This window comes from Sus scrofa, chromosome 3 (genome assembly GCF_000003025.6).
Source record: "Sus scrofa isolate TJ Tabasco breed Duroc chromosome 3, Sscrofa11.1, whole genome shotgun sequence".
NCBI lineage: Eukaryota > Metazoa > Chordata > Mammalia > Artiodactyla > Suidae > Sus > Sus scrofa.
Window position 1 is genome coordinate 78,619,445 of NC_010445.4, and position 12,633 is coordinate 78,632,077.

The 12,633-nt window shown below is 34.8% G+C and overlaps 1 protein-coding gene across 4 annotated transcripts in view; it reads left to right on the top strand.

Moving 5' to 3' along the window:
• WDPCP (WD repeat containing planar cell polarity effector) overlaps nucleotides 1-12,633 on the top strand; it is a 291,160-nt gene that overhangs the window by 184,291 nt on the left and 94,236 nt on the right. For all 4 annotated transcript variants that reach the window (XM_021087467.1, XM_021087466.1, XM_021087464.1 and 1 more), the window contains 2 exons: nucleotides 5,564-5,752; nucleotides 8,906-9,029. In XM_021087467.1, coding sequence (XP_020943126.1) covers nucleotides 5,564-5,752; nucleotides 8,906-9,029 — 313 coding nt within the window. The remainder of the gene's footprint in view (nucleotides 1-5,563; nucleotides 5,753-8,905; nucleotides 9,030-12,633) is intronic.

Here is a 12,633-nt window from a genome sequence, read left to right on the forward strand (position 1 = left end):
TTTTTTGTTGTGTGTGTGGGAGAGAGCGAGCGTGTCCCCCTACTCCTCTGCCATCTTGTCCTCTCTCAGTAGTTGATCACTTTTACTGATTGTTACAAAGAACCAGCTTTTGAGTCATTGATTTTTCTTTATTATTTTTCTTTTTTAAAATTTTTAAATGATTTTTATTTTTTCCATTGTAGTTGTTTTACAGCATTCTCTAAATTTCTACTGTACAGCATAGTGACACAGTCACACATATATATAGACATTCTTCTTCTCACATTATCCTCCATCATGATCCATCACAAGTGACTGGCTATAGTTCCCTGTGCTATACAGCAGGATCTCATTGCTTATCTATTCCAAAGGCAATAGTTTGCATCTATTAACCCCAGTCCATCCCACTCCCTTCCCCTCCCCCTTGGCAACCACAAGTCTGTTCTCCAAGTCCATGAGTTTCTTTTCTGTGGAGAGGTTCATTTGTGCCATATATTAGGTTCCAGATATAAGTGATATCATATGGTATTTGTCTTTCTCTTCCTGACTTACTTCACTCAGGATGAGAGGCTCTAGTTCCATCCATGTTGCTATTTCATTTTTTATGGCTGGGTAGTATTCCATTTTATATATATATATATATATATATATATATATATATATATATATATACATACCACATCTTCCTAATCCAATCATCTGTTGATGGACATTTGGGTTGTTTCCATATCTTGGCTGTTGTGAATAGTGCTGCAATGAACATGCAGATGCATGTGTCTATTTCAAGGAAAGTTTGGTCCGGATATGGGCCCAAGAGTGGGATTGCTGGCTCATATGGTAGTTCTGTATTTAGTTTTCTGAGGTAACTCCGTACTGTTTTCCGTTGTGGTTGTATCAATTTACATTCCCACCAACAGTTATAGGAGGGTTCCCTTTTCTTCACACCCTCTCCAGCATGTGTTATTTGTTGACTTGTTATTGATGGCCATTCTGACATATGTGAGGTGGTACCTCATAGCAGTTTTGATTTGCATTTCTCTAACAATCAGTGATGCTGAGCATTTTTTTCATGTGCTTGTTGGCTATCTGTGTATCTTCTTTGGAGAGATGTCTATTCAGATCTTTTAACCATTTTTCTGTTGGGTTGTTGGTTTCCCACTCTCGACCACGTTTATTCAATATAGTATTAGAAGTCCTAGCCACAGTAATCAGACAAAAGAAATAAAAGGTATCCAGATTGGAAGAGAAGAGGTAAAATTGTCACTGTGCAGAGAACATGTTACTATGTATAGAAAACCCTAAGGACTACACACAAAAACTACTTGAGCTAATCAACAATTCAGCAAAGTAGCAGGATACAAGATTAACATTCAGAAATCGATTGCATTTCTATACTAACAATGAAATATTAGAAAAGGAATATAAAAATACAATACCTTTTAAAATCACACCCCAAAAAACTAAATACCTTGGAATAAACCTGACCAAGGAAGTGAAAGACTTATATGCTGAGAACTATAAAACATTAATCAAGGAAATTACAGAGGATTCAAAGAAATGGAAACCATGCTCCTGGATTGGAAAAATTAATATCATTAAAATGGCCAAACTACCCAAAGCAATCTACAGATTCACTATAATTCCTATCAAATAACCCATAACATTTTTCACAGAACTACAATAAACAATTCAAAAATTTATATGGAACCATAAAAGACCCAGAATTGCCAAAGCAATCTTGAGGAAAAAAAACCAAGCAGGAGGTCTAACTCTCCTAGACTTCAGGTAATATTACGAAGCTATGGTAATTAAGACAGTGTTGTACTGGTACCAAAACAGACATGCAAACAAATAGAACAGAATAGAGAACCCACAAATTAACTCAGACACCTATAGTCAATTAATATTTGACAAAGGAGGCAAGAACATAAAATGGGAAAAAGACAGTCTTTTCAGCAAGTGATGCTGGGAAAATTGGACAGCTGCATGTAAATCATTGAAACTAGAACACACCCTCACACCATGTACAAAAACAAACTCAAAATGGCTGAAAGACTTAAATATGAGACAAGACACCATCAAATTCCTAGGAGAGAACATAGGCAAAACATGCTCTGACATCAACCTTACAAATGTTTTCTCAGGTCAGTCTACCAAGACAACAGAAGTAAAAGCAAAAATAAACGAATGGAACCTAATAAAACTGACTAGCTTTTGAAAAGCAAAGGAAACCATTAAAAAAAAAAAATTTTTTTTTTTTTTTTTTTTTTTTTTGCCACTTGAGTGTAATGGCCTGATGTGCTATCTCAGTTCCCAGACTGCAGTTGTGAAAGTGCTGAATCTTAACCACTAGACCAACAGGGAACTCCCTCTTTCTCTGCATTCTTAATATGGAAGCTAGGACTATTGATTTTAGACCTTTTTTTCTTTTCTAATTGAAATATTTAATGCTAGAAATTTCCCTGAAGTATAACTATAACCACAACTCTATCTTACAGATTTTGATGCTATATTTTATTCATTTAAAAATATTTTTACTTCATGCTTTCTTCTTTGACATGTTGATTATTTAGAACAGTGTTGATTCATTTCTAAATAATTGTTTCCCAACATTTGTCTTTTTTTTCCACGTCCTATTTATTTTACTACATTTTGCTATTGTCTATCCCATGAGCTTATTTATACTTTTTTTCTGTATGGTAAAAAATTTACCTAACAGTGTGCAATGGTGCATCACGCCCCAGCTCCATGTTCACTTATATCGTTTAAGTCCTTGGAATCAGCTCTGGTGGAAGTAGTTACACCACTTCTATTTACCAGCACACTTAAGATATAAGGGGAGTATTTTCTCCTTTGAAAATCTTGGTGTATAAATCCTTATACACTAAAAATAACCCAGGTATCTTTCTGTTTTGACATCTAACTTCTGTTGTTTGGGAACCTATTCTGTATGATTTCAAATCATTTAAATTTATTGAGCCTTGATTTATCACCCAGAATATGCCTCATCTTGGTTGATCATATATGCGCACTTGACTGTGTAGACTGCTGCTGTTGGGTGAAGTGTTTTATAAATGCCAATTAGGCCAAATTCATTGATAATTTTTTTTCAAGTATTTTCTATTTTTACTGACTTTCTGTGTATATGTTTTTCACCTAGTCAAAGAGAAGTGCTGAAATCCCCAATGGTAATTGTAGATTTGACTTTCTCTCCTTTTAGTTTTATCCGTTTTTGCTTTACTATTTTAGATCACTGTATTAGGTACAGTTAAGATTGTTATGTTTCTTCATGAATTTTCAGCACTTTATTATAAAGTTAACAGAATTGTAACATAATTCATTTTTTTCTCTCATCATTTGTTTTTCTTTTCTTTCTTTCTTTTTCTTTTTTTTTTTTTTTAGGGCCACACCTGTAGCATATGAGAGTTCTCCAGCTAGGGGTCAAATTGGAGCCGTGCTGCTGGCCTATGCCACACCCACAGCAATGTGGGATCCAAGCCACATTGGTGACCTACACCACAGTTTACGGCAACACCAGATCCTTAACCCACTGAGCAAGGCCAGGGATCAAACCTATATCCTCACGGACACTGTGTTGGGTTCTTAACCCACTGTGCTACAATAGGAACTCCTGTTATCATTTTAAAAAGAACTACTGTTGTCTCCAGCTTGCATAATTTCAGAAGAAAAAATTGCAATTATTTATATCTTTGTTTCTCTATACATCATGTGTCTTTTTTCCACTGGTCACTATTTAAGAGTTTCTCTTTATCACCTTTTGAACAATTCAGTTATGATTAAATGTTAGCTTTTCCTCTCAATACGTCAGTTCTTCCTCTTGCTAGAAGTATTGCTTAGGATCTAGATACCGTGAACAGATTTTAGATATTTTTGGTTCTTTCTAAGTTCCTACACATTGATATCTACTGCCAAGGAACCACCCCAATTTATGAGGACTTCCAAGTTCTTGCTTGACTATAGGCTCATGAAGGCTTTTGGACAGTAGCATTTGTTGATTCTACCAACACAGAAAGAATAGTAAAATTTTATTGCTTAATATAATCAGGGCATTTCCCCAGATTCCCTATCAAGTTGAATCCTGCTAGCTATAGTACAAGATCTCATTTTTATGTGCCTTGAAATTAGTATGAAGAACTTTAGCATATTTCTCATAAACTGATATATTTTTTAAAGTCTTGAAACTTATAACTATTCCAAGTAAATGATGATGATGATGACAGTAATGAAAAGAATTACAGTAATATATACTTTACAGCTTACAAACAGTAATTTCATGTACATTTTCCCATTTAGCTTTATGACTATTCATACTTAGAAATTTTGTAGATTCACTCAAATCAGTAAACATTTGCAGAAAGAGAAAGATTTTATAGCCATTTTAAAAAGATTTTTTTAAAACCTTCCTTAAAATCAGAGTTCCTGTCGTGGCTCAGTGGTTAACAAACCCGACTAGTAACCGTGAGGTTGCAGGTTCAATGCCTGGCCTCGCTCAGTGGGTTAAGGATCTGGCATTGCCGTGAGCTGTGGTGTAGGTTGCAGATGCGGCTCAGATCTAGCGTTTCTGTGGCTCTAGCATAGTCTGGTGGCTATAGCTCCGATTGGACCCCTAGCCTGGGGACCTCCATATGCTGCGGGTGCAGCCCTGGAAAAGACAAAAAAAAAAAAAAAAAAAGACAAAACAAAACAAAAAAAACTTCCTTAAAATCACTAGTGCTTATTGTCATTTAAGTATGCAGAAACTGTTAGTTTCAAATGAGATCAGCCATATTTAAAAGATAATAAGATGTAACTAGAACAGAATGACCCCTCCTTTGTTTTGTGCTCTTGCTTCTTTAAGAGTGGAAGTGGATTTTCTTGCATTTTAAAAGGATAAGCAAATGTGTTTATGTTGTACCAAGATATTTTATAACAGACCGTAGTTGTGAAAGGGGATCAATAACCAGATTAATCCTCATCATTTCTTACTAATAATTAGTAACAAGGGAATAATCTGTAAATGCCAATTTAAAATAAATTTGTATGTGGTATCTATAATGAAACTATTGAGAGCAGCCATTAATAAAAAACAGTCTTAAAAACATTTATATAGTTACATTATATGAGTCATAGATACTTGTACTTTTTGACCTCCAAGTATATGGGGCTGAAGACCAGATGCACCTCAGAACTAATGATGCTGATCAGTAAGATTTGTTTTGCATCAAAATTTTGACTTTAAATATATACAACAGAGCCCTAAACAACAGATGGGAAACATTAAGTTATCTCTTATGATTTTTGTAAAAATTCTCATGTTATTCGTTTTCAGCCTAGTTTGATTATGTGGAGTATAAACTAGTTAATATGTGCCGAATGATAAACATAAGCTAGATAGAGTTGATAGGTGATATTTAAAGATTTGACCACATTGCCATATTACTTTTGCTCCCCCCCAAATCCCACATTTCTAGCACTTTATGCAAGATATGATCACTGCTTTTTTTCCTTTATAGAAAAGTTAAATCTGTTTTTGTTATTCTAATTTTTATTTTGAAAAGATTCACTTGATTTTTTTTTGTGACAGGTATCTTCACACAAGGACAGCTGGGCCTGCTAGACGTTATCTTCCAGTACATTCACTGTGATGAGATCTGTGAGGCAATAAACATCCTGAGTAGTATGAACTGGGACATTCTGGGCTACCAGTGCTTTATCAGCATGAGTGCCATCATAAACCATCTTCTTAGACAAAAGCTCACTCCAGAAAGAGAAGGTCAGACTTGAAATATATTTCATAAATGGGTTTTCTATAAACACGAAGGACATTTTGCTGAGTCAGTTATATTTTGAGGATGTTCTGGAGTTGTGTTACTGTAGATTAGAAGACAAAAAAGGTTAATGCCCTATTAAACTGATGAAATCGGGTATCAAATAATTATTCCCATGTGGCACTTACTGTGTAGTGTCTGTCAACATAAAGAACTTGTCAACTTTTTTGTGTATACCAATGTTGGAACTCAAAATGCAGTCATTGTACATTTCAGACCAAGTTCAGGTGTGGAATATGCTCAGATTTCAAACTTTGATCAAGAATTTCATGTATTCTCTAAGGTATGGAAGACAAGGGACTCTAAACAAAGTCCTTATTTCTCCTTCACTTTAGAAAACTGTATTTTTCTCTTACAACCCAGGTTCTCTGTCCAGACAATAGACTTTATCGCTGGATATGTGTGTGTGGTGTGTGAGAGAGAGAGAGAACAAGCAAGAAATTTCAGGCCACACTATTCCTTCTTGTTTTCATTCTAACTTAAAGTTCTAATTCCCCTCTCCCTTCTGCCTGCTTGGATTTTCCAACCTTCTATTAGTAAATAATTTTACCATAGGATCTCAGATGTTTACTGTGAAAGAGAAATAAGACATTGTTTAAAAAAGGAAAAAAATATGTGCCACATATGGTAATGAAATTAATTTTTATATTTGCCAGTTATTTGGTATATATATTTTTATTATGAGTAATTTATTTACTTAATGTAAAATGCATCTAAACATTCTTGTATTTGAATCTTCAGATATATATATATATATATATATATATATGTATTTGTATCTTTGCAATAAGCATTAGCATTAATAGTGGGAAATTATGGTCAAGGAGAACTGAGGTAATTTACAAGGTAAGGAAAACAGGAAATATTTCAAAAGGCCTTTACTGAAGAATATTTTTTTCTACTATTTTCTTTCCATATTTATAGATTTTCTTACTACATTTCCAAAGTAAAAAAAAAGTCATTTAGATAGAATTCTGTATATAACCTTCATTTTAGTAATTTTGGAGAAGAATAATCATAAGAACATGTTCTTTCAAGAAGTCTGCATCATGAGACTTGGCCCAACTCAGAGAAGGACCACAATAAATATTTATTTAATGTTAATTGAATGTGCTTTTTGGAGATAGTCCAACCCATCTATGGAGATTCCAGTACTTCTGCAATGAGAAAATGCCTAGCACAGTGCTTGGCCCACAGTAGGTACTCAATGAATATTAGTTAAAAGTAAAAAGAAGTGTAAAACTTCAAAATTTCAGGGTACTAAGATTATTGTAATATTTCTACTGCAGCATTATCTCAGTTATTTCTCAGCATTAGTACACGTTCAAGATTAGGTGCATAGCAGAGGGGAAAAAAGCAGCAGAGTCCCTTAAAAAAGCCTATTATGGCACACATAATCCATGCAAGAGATCCTGAATTTACAACTGAAGAAATACGAGGAAGATAAAATACTGACTCTTTCTTACTCAGGACTCTGAGAGATTGCTAACACCTTAGTGAATTTGTATTGTAAAATCCCTGTGTAGTAAGAAAGATTATTAGGGAATTCACAAATGGGCATTATCAGATTCCTGCCTTAATAAAGGATATTTTCAAGGAACCATATTGGGTAGATAGGGAAATAAAAAGCTTGTGTGATTCTAGGCTATTAAAATAAAATGCTTGCATGATGCTGGGTTATCAGAATATGTACATTTTAAGTAGGTATATACACTTCCCCCCAAGTAACTGCAAAACACATTTGTAAAACATTCAGGAATCTTCTCTATTGAGATTTATTCTGTCTGAATCTGACAAATTTGACATGGTAATTTGTTTTCCTTTTATTAGTGGAACCCAGTGAGTTCTTTCATTTGTAGCTGTGTTGTGGTTATCTTTGAGATCTTCATTTCTGCCTTAAATATCAAGCTGGGCTATCTAATGAATCTGTAACTGTGCTGGGAGTTACACGTATTCCATGTAGGCTCAAACATTTCAGATGTACGAAACATGCTGTCAGGAAAACAAGCAATGGCAAGAGAATATGGCTTGTTTTCACAATAGCATTGCTGTATTCAATTTTAATCTAAATTGACTGCTGCTTTGAAAGAAAATACCCCTAAAGTTCATCTTACTTTACTGTCTAGATTTGAGATTAAAAAAAGAAATTACTAACAGCTTAGCCAAGTCCACAGCAATTACTCTGATGAGGTATTTAATACTTTCAAACCCAAATATGCCTAAAACTAAAGAATTTTGCTAAATAAGGAATCGTTTATTCGACTCAGTGCTAGTAGCATAAAAATCAGTAGAGTCTTACTGTGAACGGTATCCTCATATGACTCTCACCATTGTGGTAATTATATAACTTCCAGGTATCTCTGGGAAGAAACACAACCCCATTGGCATGTTTTGGTAAAACTGTAAAGTAGGCAAAATGGGCCTTTTTCTCCAGTTACTAGCCCTTCGGTTTACCGGAACCTGCTCTCCAATCCTTCTTTCTTAGAAGAGTGTCGGTTGACCAGAGCAGATTAACATGCCATCCCTCCCAGGGGTGTTAGCTTTCACACTTGGACAAAACCAACAGTCTTGTTTAGGGCAGGATTTAGGCAAGGTATAGGGATTTTGTCTCTCTTTAAAGTTGTAACGGGGAGATATTATTACTCCAATAAGGCTATTTTTATTTGTATTATTTTTTTTTAAACATTGCCAATACCATATTTATGTCCTAATGTAGAAAGGCTAGTTTTCTCCTTTCATCTAGAGAGTAAATGTTGAGCACACTGTGAGTTGATTTTACTGGAAATACTAGTTCAAACTGTGTTACTCTGATGAGTCACTGTTTTAATTACCCATTTGTGGTGAGAGATTGATTCATTATGGATTTCTTCAGTTTTGACAGCTTTTTGTTGCTCAGAGTCATTGTCAGCTTTGCCTCAAGTGAAAGTTTATACACAGGTTTGTTTTTGTACCAGCTGTCATATTTTATTTTCATCTTTCCTGCAACAAGCTCACATTTCATCCAAGTTTGCAAAACCTGACTGACTGCAAACATGAGTATTCTGTTGTAATTGAAGGAGTTTCACTTGTTTTAGTGCTGCTATGTTTGAATTCCACAGCACAGCTTGAGGCAAGCCTTGGAACCTTCTATGCTCCAACAAGACCACTCCTGGATACAACTATATTGGAATATAGAGACCAGGTCAGCAAATATGCAAGGAGATTCTTCCACCACTTGCTCAGGTGAATGATATCTTTGGGTTAATTAGTGTCAGATGAATTACAAGGAACCATCTTCTTTAATTACAAAATACTCTAATTCATAATATGGCTCTCTGTTTTCTAATAGTCCGTCTTCTAAGAGAAAAATCATCTCTTGCTATTTTTTATTTAATTTATTCTTATTTTCCTGTTAAGGGCTATATTGGAATACTGTTGAGGGCTTTTACGAAGTACACTTTAATAGAATTTCTCCCTTAATATGAAAGCAAAAAATACCAGCTATGTAAAGTCAGTTTAAAAATATTAACTTCATTGTTCTCTTAGCAATAGAGAAGTGTTTACTTTAATTGTGGCTAAAAATATGAATGTGCTATAATGTTCTGAGACAATCACTGGTTTGTTTTCCTTTTAAAATTACTATAGAAAGATTGTCCATTGTCTTCCTGTATAATGTGGAAAGTTGCTAGCTTCACTGTGCCTCATTTTCTTTGCTTTAAGTTCCTTGAATTCTTTTAATCTTAAGGATTATATAAAAATTAGATCATGTCAGAGTTCCCATTGTGGCGCAGCAGAAACAAATCTGACTAGAATCCAGTGAGGATGCAGGTTTAATCCCTGGCCTTGCTCAGTGGGTTAAGGATCCAGCGTTGCCATGAGCTGTAGTGTAGGGCGCAGACGCGGCTCGGATCCTGCATTGCTGTGGCCTAGGCTGGCAGCTATAGCTCTGATTTGACCCTTAGCCTGGGAACTTCCATGTGCCATGGGTGTGGCCCTAAAAAGCAAAACCAACCAGCCAAAAAACAAAAAACATTAGATGATATCAAGAAATTACTCTGAGACAAATACTGTAGAAGTTGAAGGACAAATACGTACAGTATATTCTATATACATAAGGTTCAAAAATGGATGGAAGTGAATGGATGGATAGCAAAAAATAGTTACTTACTTTAGGTTTATATCTAAATATGTCAATGCTAGAAGTAAAAACAAGGAAGTGATTAGCACAAAATTTAGGATAGTGTGGAGTGGGTTAAGAGAAATGAGAGAGGAACAAACACATGAGAGCCTTCAAGGTATTACTAATGTTCCAGTTCTTAAGTGGGGTATGTATCAGGGACTATTAAAAAGTATTATTCTTTTGGCTAAAGAATAATATGACATATTTTATAACAGCAATAGCATTTTCAGTTTCATGTACTAAGAGGAATTATTAGAGGTGAATTTAGAGCTTCAGTTTTACTTACGGTATAACCTCTTATAGTTCTTTTTAACTCAAGTAATTTCATGCATAATCTTGCCTTTTTTTCTCAGAGCAACCCTGTTAAAGGGGGTGTTATCATTTGACAAATGAGTAAACTATTTATAAAGTGGCACTTTGATCTCTACCCAACAGTGAAGGCTTTGGAAAACAGTCTTTTTAGAAGCTGAGAAATGTTAATATACTACATGAGTCATGACCTGCAATTGAATATTGTCTTTTTATCTAAACAACGTTAGTATATACCAGGAGACTCTTCACCCAAAATGAGGCAGTCTTCTATGCATAAACAAAGAACAAAAAAACTGGGACTTGATGTCACATTTATTTGGACTTAGAGCTTTCTTCTTCACCGTTAGTGTTATTTTGTTTTCCCTGTTTCTAGGGAAAAATGAATGAATTCACTTCTTGCCTTAAGAGCCCAAAAAGATAAACATTATCAAAGCAGACATTGTGGTGGTGTATTCTTGTGGCCTCTCTGATTTATCAGCATCACATTTTATAGTGCTGCTGGCTTAGGATGCTCATGTCCTACTAGTAGTCATACTGTCTACTAATGTGCAGTTTTTTTGTTCATTGATTGTACTCTAATTTTTGGATGTATTTGATGAGATGACTATTACCATTATTATTAGGCTGTAGCTTTTCTGTGTGGTTATAGCTAGAACTGAATGTTTTCTCTTAGGGTATTTTAGGTTTTTCTTGTTTACTTTTTTTGCATGCCTTGCTACTATTTCAGTTATAGTGTTTATTAGTTCTTTTGACAGTAGGCTATACAATACGTTATGAAAAAAAAATGTACGTTTAGAAGAAATTGAATGAGATCGTTTAAGTTGGAGCCATTCTTTTGTTTAATCTGCTGCCAAGATGTTCTTCTGCTTAAGGGAAGAGAAAAAGGCCAAATACTTTTTTGTATTTGTGAAGTACTAGAATTGCATTACCTCCTATACTTTGGCTAGTCAGTAATTTTAATACTCTAAAAAAAGTTATTAGATAATGTAAGTCCTAAACAGTAAAAGATCATCATAGAGAATTTTAAATTAAAGTTGAAGAAAAGGAGCACCGTGAAGAGTATAGGGATACACCCAAGATCACTCACTGGTTAAGCTGAGGACTCAGGTTGCTTGAGTCCAGTTTGGACTCTTTTGATAAAGAAGAATAAAATATTCCACTGGCTTTGATTTCAAAAAGTATATAGGGTAAGGTCATAGTATGAATTTGTTATGTAGGCAAGTATGCTGTGAGGATTTTTAAAATAAATGTTTTGGTATACAGTTTTGTTTTTATCTTGAGAGAAGTCAGTGGACATCTTTTTGTTTCTTGGCCTTTTTTATCTTTAGCACATATGAAAAATTATCTTGACAGCCTACCTTCAAATCCAAGTTAATCTAAACTTTAAAACTTATTTATTGTATCCTTTCCCAATACCTTTTTGTATGTGTTCAAAGTGGTCAGTTTTCATAAAGAAATGCTCCTTATAAATGTAAATTGTTGCTCCTAACATTAAAGCCAGGAAGCAATAGAAGTACAGTCTTAATATGGGAGCTAAATAAAGTGGTTGTTATAATAAAATTTTAAAGACATTATATAGTCTAATTCATAAAATCGGTAAGCTGGAAGAACTTACCTATATAAAATGTCTTGAAAAAAAACTCATATCCTTTACTCTCATGCTATCAAAGCTCCAACACCACATATGTGGGTTTTTCCCCAAATTAACCAATGCTCTGACACTAGCTGAATGTTCTACAGTTCATTTCAGTTCTTACACTAACCAGTGTTAATGTAGACCCCACATGTGAAAGGCCTTGTCTTGCAGTACTATCCCTACTTCATATGTCATTCACCAAGCAATAGATCCCCAGTTAATTAATAGTTAACTCACGACTTTTAAAAACATTTTATTGGAGTATAGTTGACTTACACTGTACCCACACCTTTTTTCTGACTTGGCTACAAATTGGAGTTTTGATAATATACCAGAGTGGCTCACAGAAACCAGAAAAAGAGCTTGCTTACTACTGCCAATATTTTAAAGGATGCAAATAAACAGCCAGATAAAAAGATGCATAGGGCAAGTTATGTGAGCAAGGACTCCAAGCCACCCTGCCTTCTCTAGGTGCACCACCTTCCCAGAATCTCCACATTTTCACCAATCCAGAAGCTCTCCGAACCCCCTCCTTTTGGATATTTGTAGAGGCTCCATTACGTATGCATGATTGACTAAGTAATTGGCCATTCACGATTAATTCAACCCTGGCCCTTCTTGCCTCTTTCCTCCTCAGAAGTCCAGGAGAGGGCCTAAAGTTCTAGCCCTCTAATCATGTGTTTTGTTTCCTTGACAGCCAGTTCTGATCTGTAGGGGCT